This window comes from Pipistrellus kuhlii, unplaced genomic scaffold, assembly GCF_014108245.1.
Source record: "Pipistrellus kuhlii isolate mPipKuh1 unplaced genomic scaffold, mPipKuh1.p scaffold_m20_p_2, whole genome shotgun sequence".
NCBI classification, from domain to species: Eukaryota; Metazoa; Chordata; class Mammalia; order Chiroptera; family Vespertilionidae; genus Pipistrellus; species Pipistrellus kuhlii.
This window is the reverse complement of record NW_023425515.1, coordinates 150,119,552-150,134,247: the sequence shown is the minus strand read 5'-3', so window position 1 is coordinate 150,134,247 and position 14,696 is coordinate 150,119,552. Positions and strand designations below refer to the sequence as shown.

General features: G+C 38.1%; 1 protein-coding gene across 1 annotated transcript in view; it reads left to right on the top strand.

Moving 5' to 3' along the window:
* The window catches only part of IL23R (interleukin 23 receptor), a 64,414-nt gene extending 50,684 nt beyond the window's left edge, over positions 1 to 13,730 (top strand). Inside the window, 4 exon segments of the mRNA XM_036445758.2 lie at positions 2,064 to 2,153; positions 4,834 to 4,939; positions 8,084 to 8,174; positions 12,530 to 13,730. Of these exon segments, the coding sequence (XP_036301651.1) occupies positions 2,064 to 2,153; positions 4,834 to 4,939; positions 8,084 to 8,174; positions 12,530 to 13,183 (941 nt within the window). The 3' untranslated portion in view covers positions 13,184 to 13,730.
* Positions 13,731 to 14,696: the final 966 nt, after the last annotated feature.

Below are 14,696 nucleotides of genomic sequence, written 5' to 3'. Positions count from 1 at the left end.
ACTTGGTGGCGGTATGCCACAAAGAATATAGTCTAGATTACTTCATTGCAGTCCTACACTTAAAATTTTTACTATTGGCTTGATTTCTTCTACAACGTTCTTATTTAAAACTTGTTTTACTTCAGCTATCAAGTTCTTTGTGAAATTGCTCTCTGATAATTAAGCCTCTTTTTAAAATAAATGACTTTAATTAATCTAATTTAAATGAACGAACCTTGTAGATTTGAAACTATGGTAACAAAGGACCCAAGAGGAAGACTGTGTTTATTCTTTATTAGGGCTAATAAAGACCTAGTATGGAAATTATTGTTATATGAAGCAAATCATAGGCTTAGAACCATTTTCAGGATTGTCTTCTGTCAGCTGAGTGAATAGTGTCCTTGAAGTCACCTCTGACAGCTTTTAATGATCAGTTTCATTGTCAACTAACCACCTGTACTTATACAAAAGGCTTACATTGACCTGTGTTAAAATCCAACAGCAATATATATTCTTAAATATCAATGCTAATTTTAAAATAACAAAAATGGGGGGGGAAAATCCAGCAACATATGCTATAAACCCACGGTTTTGCTATATTGAAAATTGTATCTCATGTTAATGTTATATTTCTTTAAAATTTCAAATTAATGTAGACGCAGACTCCTGCATGGGCTCCCCTGAGAATGAACAGAAGCTTATAAAATACTAATTTATAATGAATTTGAATGAATCTGGCTGTTGGGCATGGGGATAACCTTGCTCCCTCACAGTTTGATGGGACCACATACTTAGAAACAAAAGACTTAATGAAGCATTGAGAAGCCGAGGGGAATTTCTGATTTGTCACAATGTACAGTGGAACATTCCCCCCTTGCTGTGGAGAATCCAGAATAAAAAAAAAAAACAAAAACAACCAAAAAAACACAGGAAAGATCTTTTGGCTTTTCTAATGTTTTCATCTTCTAAAGCGCCTTACCCATTGTTCTTAGAAAACTGCTCTTCAATGGAGCTTGTGCTGGTGCCCAGATCAGCCCTTTTCGAACATTTCCGAAGACCCACAGGAACCTTTGTGTTGGAACGCTATATTTTTTTTCTCAAAGAGAGGTGTCTGGGCCATGTAGCTTGTTTTATTCAAATGTGTGATGTCTCTATGGCAGCTAAGGACACCTCAAGTTGTGATTCCCCCTGGCTCCAAAGTACTTTTTTAAAAAGAAGAATTTGAACTCTGGAATCAGAATGAGTAATTGGGGCTTGAGGCACACCTGGGGATCCAGGGCTTAGAATCATGTTCAGTGTTCTCTTCTGTCAGCTGGAGAATCGTATCCTTAAAGTCACCTCTGGCAGCTTTTAATTATCAGGAGGGAAGGGATGGGTAAGGAAGCTCCAGGACTCTTGAGTTCAGACTTGAAAGCGCGTTGGAAGCCAAGGTGGCTCACCCCACCCGGGGCCGAGGCTTTCATTAGTAGTGTCCTGACAACCTTTATGACTAGCTGGGGCTGGCCAAGATCCGTGCCAGTGGGAAGGAGCAGGGGAAGGTCATTAATGGCATTCCTCCCCTGTGTTACAACCTCAGAGTGTCTGCTCATCAAAACTGGGCTTCTTCTATGGTGGCTAGAGGCTGTTCACTGACAGAAGCTCACAGATAGTGCAAAGGCAAAAGGGACACATGTTGGAGGCTTGTAAGGAAGCCTCAATTTTATTATATTGCATCACCTATTGGAAGGACTAGAGACAAGTTATTGTACATTTTTTTTCTGGCTCAGTGAAAGCAATAAAGCTCCTTGGTATTTGTTGCCTAGAAGCCTCATCAAATTAGCAGACACACCTTGAAGTGTTACAAACCCTAAGTAGTTTCTGTGTTTTTTGGCTGTTTTTTTCTTCTTCCTTTTTTTGGGATTTACCCAGTTAAATAAAAAGAAGAAAGTACACAGTTGAAGGCCTTTGCTTTTATTCCATCATTGAAACCTTTTAAAGTTACTGATTCACTTTTATCATCTCCAAACAAGTAAGGAAACTCTTAGGAAATTGGGTAATGTGAGTGTAAGATATAAGATGCTAATGCTATTTTCTTTGTCTTTAAGTTCCCCCGGCCACACTGAAATCATTCCAACATGACACTCAGAATTCTGGGCTTCTAGTTGCTTCCGTTTTTAAAGGACACCTTACTTCTGGTAAGAAAATGCAATTTGGGTTTTTATAATGGTTTTTAACTAATCATTTATTTGAATTCTCCATATTTAAAAAAAAAGGGGGGGCAGGCATACATTTCTTGATAAGAAGATTGCCCATATGCTTTCTATAGGAAAAGAATAAAGATATCCTTAAAATTGAATTTAAGGAGTGGTGAATGTAGATGGATTTTACCAGATTTTGCTCTGTGTTGAATATGTTTTCATTCTAATTGGTGCTACGGCTCAAGACCCCAAAATGTTTTTCTAAAACATTTCCATTATTTCAGTGTCTACCATTGTATTAGGAGTTTTATATACATCATCTTTTTAAATCTTCAAAACAGCCCGGTGAAACAAGGGTTACATCTATTTGTTATGGTTGGGAACACTAAAGTTCAGGGAGGTTGAGACACTTGTGCAACTTCACATTAAGTGACAGACTAAAATTCAAACCCTAGTTCTCAAATTCAGAAATCCGTCTCTCGTACACTCAAGACCTTATTTTATTTGTTAGTACGACTCAAGGTTTTTCATTGATGAGCATAGCTAAATATTTTAGGCATACAAAGATATTAGATCAGGCTGTAGATTGTGCAACGGGCAAGTACAACTCTAAATAGAAATTTAAAATTGAAAAACTTTAGGCATGACTATTTCACTACTGACCATGGGTAGACCATTTATCTCCTTGCATAGAAACCTAACAGGAATAGCATAAGAATTTTTGCAGATTATATTAACATTTTTTGGACTTTCGTTTACTTATTTAACAAACACTTATTAGGCAACTACTATGTGCCAGGCACTGCTCTGGGTGCTGGGAAGTCAGCAGTGAAAAAAGTGAACAAAGCTCCTGTCATTTGTTGTTGTTGATCTTCATCTGAGGCTTTTTTTTTTTCATTGATTTTCAGAGAAAGTGGAAAGTGGAGTGGGAGCGGGGCGGGGAGAGTGGGAGAGAGAGAGAGGAGAGAGAGGTCACTGTGACAGAGATATATCGACTAATTGCTTCCCTTAGGCACCCACCCAGGCTGGGGATTGAACCTGCAACCCTGCTTTTGGCTGGGAATTGAACCTGTGACCCTTGGGTCCACAGGCCGACACTCTTAACAACTGAGCAACACTGGCCAGGCTGAAAGTCCCCTGTCTTCACGGAGTTTCTATTCTAGATAGATGTGGGGCGGTGTGTGTGTGTGTGTGTGTGTGTGTGTGTGTGTGTGTGTGATGGTGATGAGGAAAACAACAAGAGGAATCAAGTCAGGTGGTGGTACATGATATAAAGAAACATGAAGCAAGGTACGAGCATTCTGAATTTGTACATGTGAATCAATTATTAGGCAAGTGCTTAGGTTCAGTATAGAATCCCAGTTACTGATGCCTACACAGACCCGAACCTTGCTATCTCTGTGGGAATTGTGGAGGCTAGGAACTCATGGCAGCTCTCTTAGGTATTATTACCTGTACTTTAAGGAAAAGGATACTTGAGCTTCAGCAAGTTTATAATTATGCCCTGAGGTAGAGAGCTGATAAGTGGAAGAGTCCATTTCAAACCCAGGCATCTCAGGTCACTCTGCTTTATCCTTAGTCCCCTTTGCCCATCTGATGTTAATGTGGGAATTCTCTATCCTCCTCCAGGCACGATTGCCCAAGGGTATATGGCAGTCAGGATCTTCATTAGTTGCATGAAACCTTCAGCAATTGTGTTTTAGTCCTAGGAAAACACTAATTTCATCTTCCACTGGCACTTTGGAGTAATCTAAGCCCCTGACATCCAATTGGCTTTAGGAGAGGAGCTGCAAGAGTGTGGTAGGTGCAGCTGGGAAATAACTAGAGAAGGACCGATACAGTGTCTGCCACGTGATAAGTATCTGATATACATTTGCCAAAGGGAGAGAAGAAAAAGGATGGGATGAAGGTTAATAAACTCCCAGTGTGATAAGTCATTTCTCGATTACAGCCTATATTTAGAGATAGAAAAATGGAGAAAGTATGATGATCTTGGTGGGTAACACATGTTGGAGATATTATACTAATTATTTAAAGATTTCAGGGGGTTAATTCAGCTTCAAAATGTGAGAAAAGGTAGCATTGTTTTTAAAATAAAATGTGAATACAAGATATATAACAATTTAATTTTTTTTTCTTATTACATATAGTATTCTAAGTAGAGTGAATGCTCTTTCTCAGCTGGAAAAAAAAATCATGAACAATCAATTTTGAAGAATGGTGACAAGTTGTATATAACTTCTGTTTCACACAAAAGATTAAAAAACGCACACAACAAAACCTCAGTTGTAATTATGGCCAGCTTTAGACCCTGTTACAAGCAATTGAGAATTCTCACTTGTGTCAGAAAAGCCAAATGGGATTCATCACTAAACTTTTTAATATAAAATATGCATGCACAAGCTCAGAAGAATGTGTAATGCTGACTACATTTGCTAGAGTTGCACTTCTAGGAACTTGCTGACATCAGGTATATGCAACCCAGTGTTCTCAAACCAAAAGTATCATCATGCAGTTTGCCAGGGCAGTCACCTTGGAGTGAGAGGTAAAGATCAATTTTGTTTCCCCCTTTCCCTTTTCCTTTGAGATCAACGGCCTTCGCTTTGAGGAGAGAACAATGATTCTGAGATTGCATGGACACTGATGCCTAGCTGAAATTATTTTTCTTTCCTCTCAGACAACAGGCAACAAGACATTGGACTTTTATCAGGAATGGTCTCCTTCGCTGCTGTGTTGTCAATTCTTTCTTTGATTGGGATATTTAACAAATCACTCCGAACGGGGTAGGTTTTCACAGAATTTCTATTTTCTCATTTAGACCATATATTTGTACCACCAAAAAGTAGTTTATTCAGTTATTTACAAGAAAAATCCATCAGCAGTTTTATTCAGAGAAAAGAAAAACAAAAGGAACAGTTATGCCAAGCTCTTTACAAATGTCACTCATTTAATCCTCACAGTGACCCTGCCAGAAGAGATCTATGGTCTAACTTATACACAAGGTTTACAGTGGTCAGCCCAGGGTCACTAAGCACTAGCCAGGAGTCCAGACCCGGCTGATCTCAAAGCCCATGATCTCTTTCACTACACAGCATTCTCACTGTGCCCTCAAGTTTATCTACAGTTCCTGGATTCTTTTATTTTTATTTATTTTATTTTTTATTTATTTTTTTACAAAGAGGAAGGGAGAGAGATAGAGAGTCAGAAACATCAATGAGAAAGAAACCTCGATCAGCTGCCTACTGCACACCCCCCACCAGGGATGTGCCCGCAACCAAGGTACATGCCCTTGACCGGAATCGAACCTGGGACCCCTCAGTCTGCAGGCCGACGCTTTATCCACTGAGCCAAACCAGTCTTGGCTCTTTTCTTTTTTAAAAAAAAATATATATATATATTTTTTTTTTTATTGGTTTCAGAGGGAAAGGGAGAGAGGAAGAAAGATAGAAACATCAATGATGAGAGAAAGTCATTAATCGGCTGCCTCCTGCACGCTCTTTACTGGGGATCTAGTCCACAACTGGGACATGTGCCCTGATCAGGAATCGACCCGTAACCTTCTGGTTCATAGGTTGATGCTCAACCACTGAGCCACAACAGCCAGGCAACACCTGGATTCTTTAGAGTGGTTAAGTCACATCATAACCTGCCTTGAATTCTACCCAAACATGCTCCCTGAATCAGTGTGAAGAGAAGTGTGGTACCATCACTGGATACCAATTGTGTTAGTGTTCTTGGTCTTCTTCAATAATTTCCCCCTTATATGGTATTAGTATAAAGATCTACACTACATAATTTAAACATGAGGAAAGCAGTGCCTTAAATTTTCTAAATTTTACTACATGCATGGAATACATATTTCTAATATGTTGTTTCCTATGGCAGTCTTCCAGTGCATTAATGACACACACATTTTAACACATGACTGTGCTAATTGGCATTGATTCTCTCTTTTGCCATCACTTGTTTAATGAGATAAACTTTCTTTTTCTTAAACTTATAATCAAAACACAGTAGAAAGATTTAGAATGAGCTATTCTACATAAAGTATACTAGTGATTTTTAAAATGTATGTAGCCTTTTTCCTCAGAAATTAAGTATTTAAATTACACATTAATAAACATACCCCTTGTATCTTGGGCAAATGAGTATAGAACTTTATTTTTAGTTGTTTTAAAATATACTCCATTACAAAGCCCATTTGAAGTATTTTAATATTTACCAAATTAGTAAATTCATGCTATTGTAGAAAAGTACAAATGTTAATATTTGTCATACAAATATTAATATTTGTGTTATCCAAGAAGTCTATGTTAGTGTGAAATTTTAAATAACAGTAAATTTGCTACTAAGAATAACCTAAGAGTTAGCTTTCTGTTGATAATGACAAGAAAATAGGACAATTTTTTGCCAATTTAATTACTTAAATATGTATTTTTAAAAAGATAAAACAAGAGATGATTCCAATAAACTATTGTACATATTAGCAGATACTGTTAACTATAATAATAAAAGGATAATATGCAAATTAGACCAGACAGCCGAATGACTTTCTGGATGACCTTCTAGAGATGAACCCAGGGCTGTGAGGGCTGAGCCCCTTGCATGAATTTCATGCATTGGCCCTCTCGTTTACTATAATGATATGTTATTTATATAAGCCTTATTTCAGAAATAGAACTGGAAAACAGAGAATAAAACATTTTAAATAATGAAACTAAGAGTGGATATATATATATATATATATATATATATATATATATATTTACTATATCAGCAGCTGTATAAAAACTTTTCTACAATAGCATGAATTTATTAATTTGGTCTAATTTTAGGTACAGAAAGAGAGTGTAAATTAGTAAAAAAGCTGAATCATGAAACACTGCATAAATGTGTAAGGAAATTATTTTTACCCTACAGTTCAAGATAAAATTGGGCTAGCAAAGTACTTTTAGATATTTTGGTTGTTACTTCTCTGTTTTATAATTAAAACCATAAAGTCCTACATACAGGATCTTTTTTTTTTTTTAGCATTAAAAGAAGAATGTTACTAAAAGTCCGTAGAGATGCTGCTTAAACAGATTAACAAATCTGATCTGTTGTTAATGGATGCACTGTTAACATGGGAAAATGTATCATAGATCAGTTTAGTCTCTTCTAAGTTCCTGGTACAATATTTTTCTCAAATCAATTTTTACCATAAATGCAGAAAATGCTTCCAACATAGTGGCAGTGCCAAGGGATAGCTTTGGAGAAGGAGTGGATTGTACATACACAGCTTCTCCCTCTTCTTTCCATCACCCACCCCAGTGATCCGGAATAAGCACACAGTCTAAATAAAAAATGGCATTCTCACTGTGTCACAGTACTGTAAGAGAGTTTCCCAGTCCCCCTATTCCATCCACATAAAGGAAGTTTGAACCACCACTATCATCTCAACCCTATCTGGAATCATTAAAACTTCAAAATTAGAGAAGCTTGAATTAAATGGTTTTATTATATAATATTTTCTTCTTTAATATTTTTCTGTGGTTATAGTCACCTTGGAATGTTCTACAAAATATCCCTTAAGTTTTCCAAATTTTTCCACACTGAGATCTCCTACTCATCATGCTTTGCCATATTTAACATATGTACAGTTTTCACTTCCACGGTGGTTCTCCCTCTTACTTTGAATCTAGTGTGAGTGTTTTGAAATGTTCCTGCTCATTAGAGAGAAGTAGAGTAATAGAGAGAAGAAAAAAATCCCTACAGACATTGAGTCAACTTCCCACTTAACTACTTAAAAAGATGGAAATCTTAGCTCCTGCTTCAGAAAAGTTTAATTTCATTATCCATTCTACTATAGTTGATTTCCTAATCTCCCATAGGATTGCCTACATCAGTCCTATAGTAAAATGTTTCTAATGTGCATTTTTGTTTTTTAGCATTAAAAGAAGAATGTTATTGCTAATACCAAAATGGCTTCATGAAGACATTCCTAGTATGAAGAACAGTAATGCTGTGAAAATGCTTCAGGTAACTAAACACCATCAAATAAAAACTAAATGGCAGCTGTGTCCATGAGTGCAGTTCAATAGAGTAGAATTTCCATTTCAATAAATAAATGTGTGTGTACATATAAGCATAACTATATAAGCATAGGTAGAAACAAACTAATACATATTTCAAATCATACTCAAGAGATGAGAGAATGGAATTAGGAAAAGAAAAAGAGACAGAACAACAAAAACACAATGCTATTCATGTGATGAAAGAAGAGAATAGCCAAAGAACATATATGCATAGACATAGACAACAATGTGTTTAGGGCCAGAGGAATGAGAGGGTGGTGTGGGTGGAGGGAGGAGGAAGAGGGGGAATGGAGAACATCTGTAATAATGTCAACAATATAAAGAAAGAAGAAAGTTAAAAGGGAGGGAGGGAAGGAGGGATGGAGGAAGGGAGAGAGAGAGAGAGAGAGAGAGAGAGAGAGAGAGAGAGAGAGAGAGAGAGAGAGAGAGAAAGTGAAGTGAAAGATTGTGAATTAGGTGTCAGAGTCACTTGATGGCCATGCAATTGGTAGGTGTGTTCAGGGACCAAAAAAAGAGGACAAAAGGTTCAATTGAATGAGCCTCACAGACCCAAAGGAGTTTTCATTTACAGAAGCAGGTGGAGCCCAAGGGGGACACCAGTTCACTCCTGAGATCCAGTGGAATTTGAAAAAATAAATGTGTGAGGACTGTGGGAGAAGGTATCACTGGGGTGGGTGGGTGAGGGGGAGGGGGTCAGGTTTCCACTTCAGCAAAGAAGAGAAGGTGAGCCAGAAGACCTTGAGGACATGAGGGCCTTTTCTGGTTATGAAGGAACTGTTGATGATTATGAGTGAAGGGAAGGAATCTGCTGTGTGTGCTCCTACTTTCCAGCACTCTGGGTTGGCCATCAAGAGGCTCAAAACCTAGTCAATGGGACAGACACATCATCCAAGCGTTACAATGCAGTGATGTAAGAGCAGTGATAGAAATAAGATGAAACATGACAAGAGTGTATTGAAAGGTGAATAGGAATTGCTCAGAAGATACAGAGAACATCCAAAATAAAGAGGACAACATGAGCAAAGGCACAAAGGGAGAGGAGCATGCTGGGTACTGCTTTAGCAAAAGGCTTTACATGAGGAGTACCTGGAAAAATACTGGGATGGTGAGATGAGATCACAAAATGTCTTACAGTTATGGAACTTCATTCTGTTGACAGATTGTTTTCAAAGTTTAATAAAATTTGTATTTTTAGCTTAGAAACCCTGTGTTCAAATGATGTGAGGAAGATGAGTATTTGTAAAACAAATAAAATGGTTCTATTTGGAGCTTCAACAAGCAAGCCCGTTAATCAATTCCTTCCCCATATCTTTAAGGCAAAAGTTTTCAGCCTTGGTTATTTATTTGAATCCTGGCCCATTCCAGGATCTCTGGGGACAGGGGGAGAGGAGAATGGGTCTGGGGAGACCCAGGCAACAGTATTTTTCAAAGCTTCCTAAATGATTCCAACTTTATGATCAATGTTGAGAACACTATAGAGGGGTTAAAAACTACTGCTAAAGACAATGAGGAGCCAGTGGGAGTTTTCAATTGAAATAGACATGGTCCTAGAAAAAAGGCAGATTTAGAGGGGTCAGAGAAATGAGCACAGTGAGGTGTGAAAAAAATGTCAATAAGCAAGAATCCATAGTGCTGACTCATTTGTAGAGGCTCTATAACATAAGGAATAAAATGAGTCCATGGAGTGACAAGGAGCAGGTCATTGGTGATCCTAGTCTGGAGGTTCAGTTGAGAAGTGGATGGAGAAGGAGGAAGTGGGGCATAAGAGTGGAAACATCTTTTGATGAGTATTGTCAAGAAGGGAATGCAAGAAAGGGTCTATGCTGACGTGTGGTCAGCTTTCAAATAGTTGTGTAATGAATAAATAACAGTAACTCCAGAGGGGTGTGGAGTCAGAAGCATGTTTGTACTAAATTGGACAGGATTGGAGAAGGATTATTACAGAGAGAGGGAACGTGATTGAACAAGACTGTGAAGAAGAAGAAGAAGAAGAAGAAGAAGAAGAAGAAGAAGGAGGAGGAGGAGGAGGAGGAGGAGGAGGAGGAGGAGGAGGAGGAGGAGGAGGAGGAGGAGGAGATGGTCTAAATAAAGAAAAGAGGTGGAAAGTCCACCCTGAGCAGAAGGAGGGATCTTTATCTCTAGATACAGGAAATAGAGAAAGGGCTTGGATGGCTGACAGTGAAAGAGTGATCTAAACAACTGAACCTAATTGAATGAAAGACAAATATACATTCACCAAATTACAGATAACAAATATTGATACTTTAGTGTTGATATTCATTCCACTTAGTAGTGCTATTTTGCTTCCCTATTACCTGTACTAGGGAATTGGGAACTTTTATGGCTCAAAGAAAGGTCTCTGTTCCCTCGTGATCAAATCCTCTTCTTTCTTTATGGCCCTCACTCTGGAATAGTTCCATTGGTCTCTTGTGTCCTTCACTGTGATTTGACTTCCACCCACTTCCTCACTCAATTGCCAGCCTAAAGTGGGGAAACACCTCCTTCCCCAGAACACAGCCACCTTGCATTCTTAGTTTCTGTAGTGTCTAGTTCCTTTGACTTCATCTGTCCTTTAACTATAGTGATTCTCCCTTATCCTCTGTTTTGCTTTACCTGTTGTCAGTTATCTGCAGTCCAAACATATGAAATGGAAAATTCTAGAAATAAGCAATTTATAAGTTTTAAATTGTGCCAATTCTGAGCATTTGTCCAGTGAATCCAAACTATTATATACTACCTTCCCATTAGTCACATGGTGGCCATCTCAGTTGTCAGATTGACTGAAGTGTTATTCCAATGTTTGTGTTCAAATAACCCTTATTTTATTTAATAACTAGAGGCCTGGTGCATGAAATTCACGCATAGATAGGGTCCCTAGGCCTAGTCAGCGATAAGACCGATCAGTGGGGTAACTGGCAGGGAGATAAGAAGGCCCCTGCTGGCACCCACCTTGGCTGGCCTGGTGCCACCTGTTCACTGGTCCCACCCCCCACCACCGCTGCTGCTGTCAGTTGCCTCCCTCTGTGGGGTGACCAGAGGGAATGAGCACAGTGAGGTGTGGAGCACAGTGAGGGGTGACCAGAGGGAATGAACACAGTGATCAGGGGGCCCCCTCTGGCACCCACTTTGGCTGGCCTGGGGCCTGCAGGCTAGGTGGTCAGTGTGCATCATAGTGACTGGTCATTCCACCAGTCGTTCTGCCGTTTGGTCAATTTGCATATTAGGCTTTTATTATATAGGATGGCCCCAAAGCACAAGAGTAGTGAAGCTGGAAAATTAGATATCCAAAGAGAAGCCATAAAGTGTATGTATGTATAGAAAAAAAAAAAAACCCACATAGTATATACAGTCATCTTCTGCTTAATGATGAAATATATTCTGAGAAATGTGTTGTTAGACAATTTTGTCCTAGTGCAAACATCACGGAGTGCACTTCCATAGAGGTACAGCCTACTACAACATAGGCTATATGGTACAGACTACAGGCTACATGGTCCTAGGCTACAAGCACGTACAGCGTGTTACTGCACGAAACAACACAAGATTAAATCAAGCATGTGAAAAATGATTTAATCAAGAGAACTTTATCGCATCAGGGATTAGGGCATCAATACATGCATTTTGGAGGGACACAAATATTTAGTCCATAGCAGAAGCTATAATTTTGCAATTGTGTTGGGTGGAAGCTACTTGTCCTGGGAAGCCAGCCATCAGCTGGAAAACCTTGAGACCTTTTCTCACCCAGAAGAATGATCAGCTTTTATATAAATAAAAATTTTCATCTACCTTTCTGCTTACCTCAGATGTGTCTGAATTGCGAGCAGCTGCACACCTTTAGAAACTCAACTCAAAACACTTCTTACAACCTTTGTCTCAAATGGAAGTGAAATAGGATTCTCCCTCTACCCTAGTTTTTCATTTAAGCAGCCAAATATTTTCTTGTAGTAAGGTTCCATAATATTGAAAGATATTCCAACATATTTCAAAATCCAAATTTTAAAAGGCCCTGAAACAATATGCAGAACGCTTTCTCTTTAAAAATTTTAAACCAAGACAGGTACTTAAGACATGGATTATTTTTACTTTTCCTTTCCTATATTCTCCTCAAGGGAGAATTTAATAAAGGCTTGGAATCAAGCAGGGTAACAAAGGAGAAAATCCTATAGGAAGACAAACAATATGAGAAACAGGAGAGGGAAAGGAAAGCTGAGGAAAATTCGAATTGCAGTCCTTATCCAGTTATCCAGCTGGCCCCTTTAAATGTCTTTTGCAAATTAAAATAATGCTTTTTCTTCCCAGGAAAAGAGTGAATTCATGAATAATAATTCCAGCGAACAGGTCCTATACGTTGATCCAGTGATGACAGAGATAGAAATCTTTCTCCAAGAAGAACACAAGCCCATGGACCACAAGAAAGGAAACAATACGGGAGCCCTGGAGACAGCAGGGTGCCTGCAGAAGTCACTGCTCACCGGCACCACAGTTGTGTATATTCCTGACATCAACACAGGGTATAAACCCCAGGTTTCAAATTTTCTCACCGAGGAAGACCATTTCAACAATGATGATGATACCGATGCCTCCGCTCTCAAACCAACAGTTGATTCCTTAGACCTGGAAAAAAATGCCCTTTTTAAAAAATACCCTAAGTTTGCTCTTTCTGTCTCAAGTATGCATTCCCTAAACAATACACTATTTCTTGAAGAATTAAGCCTCATTTTAAATCAAGGAGAAAGCAATCCTTCTGACATGCAAAACTCGACAGAGGAGGAAACCACCCTGCTTTTGGGACATGCTTCCCCCCGTGAAACTCTTCCAGAGCAGACCCTGCTGCCCGACGAATTTGTCTCCTGTTTGGGGATCATGAATGAGGAGTTGCCATCTAGTAATTCTTATTTCCCACAAAATGTTTTGGAAAACTGCTTCAATAGGATGTCACTCTTGGAAAAGTAGAGCTGTGTAGTCAAAATTAATGTGAGAAAGCTGCTTTGCAGTCTGAAGTTGAATTTCCCCCTCAACCTAAATTTAATTCTGCCCTATTTTTTAAAAAAAATTAGAGAATTAAGATCCAAAGATGGAACCTACTTTATGGTCACAAAAGAAGTAGCAATATTAGGGACACTTCCAGTATTTTTCAAAAGAATCAACGATATCCTTTTCATGTTCCCTCCTTGCCAGGCACAGAACAGCTCTCTCTGTTGTAGGAAGGATAAAATAATACAAAGTATATGGTAGTGAAGTAAATGCTGAAAATAGTTATTTAAAACCAAGACATTAATATTAGCTTGCGAGGGCAGAAGCAAGTTTAATTTTCACTTTCTTGCTTATAATTATCTTGAGTAGATAAAAACATAGCCCACAACAACAAAATAAGCAAAGGACAGAAACAGAGGAGCAACTAATTAGCATGTTTGCTGTACTATTTTTTCTATTCAGGTGTTAGATATTTGATCTTTCCTTATTTTGATTATGGACTAAGGAAGTTATAAAACAATGATGTGTGGAATAGTCCTGTGGCATAGTCAGTGTTTTAATTGTACAATAGTAGAATTAAAGAGGTAACAGATGCAGGATCATCAAGGTGTAATTTTTTTCAGATTCAATTATGTTTTAGATATATGTCAGAAAATTACTATTAATACAAAGACTTGCCACCCCTTCCATTGCTTCCTATGCTATGTCTCCTGTAGACATCACTAATCACTACATGCCTTTTGCTAAGCCCTAAGGTGGCCTTAAAGTCAATCATCTTGACACAGTGCTTGTAATGGCCACAATCAATAATGGCTGCCAACCAGGTCAATATTGAAAGGTAGGTGATCTTCAAAATATGAAATGCATATTTTAGGCTGAGAATAGGTACCCAGCAGACTTCTCTATTGTGATTCATTTTTATGGTCAAGGGGAACACTTTTTTAATGATCAGAACAATTTGGAAACAGGGTAGCTTGTCCCCTGAATTTCTTTTTCTCTTCTACAGTTTTTAACAATAACTTATATTCAGATTAGTTTAATTTTATTAGAGCAAGTCAAGCAGTTTATTTTTTTTAAAAGGACCAATTGCCTACCATGTGTTTGGCACATGAGTAAGCTATTTTGTTTTTGGCTTTTTTTAAAAAAAAATAAAAAAGGAGTCATTTAATTTTTTAAAAAGCTAAAAGCAATTTTGTTGTCATTAAGTGTCCCCATAAGGAGGATGACCATACATACATCCTGCTTCTCCTTTTTTTTTTTTTTTTTTTTGTCCCAGAGTTAAATAAGATCAGCACAACTTTTCACTCTCAGAAGCATCCCATTTGGGTGATAAATCATATGGTCACCCTATCTGTGAAAACTGCTTAGCATCCAGCATGCAAGTAATTTATCATATCATCTCTCTTTTTGCAATGGAAGTCCTCTTTATGTTACTTTATATTATTTACTATAGCCATTTCGTTCCAAAAATGGAATGTTACTACTCACAGTT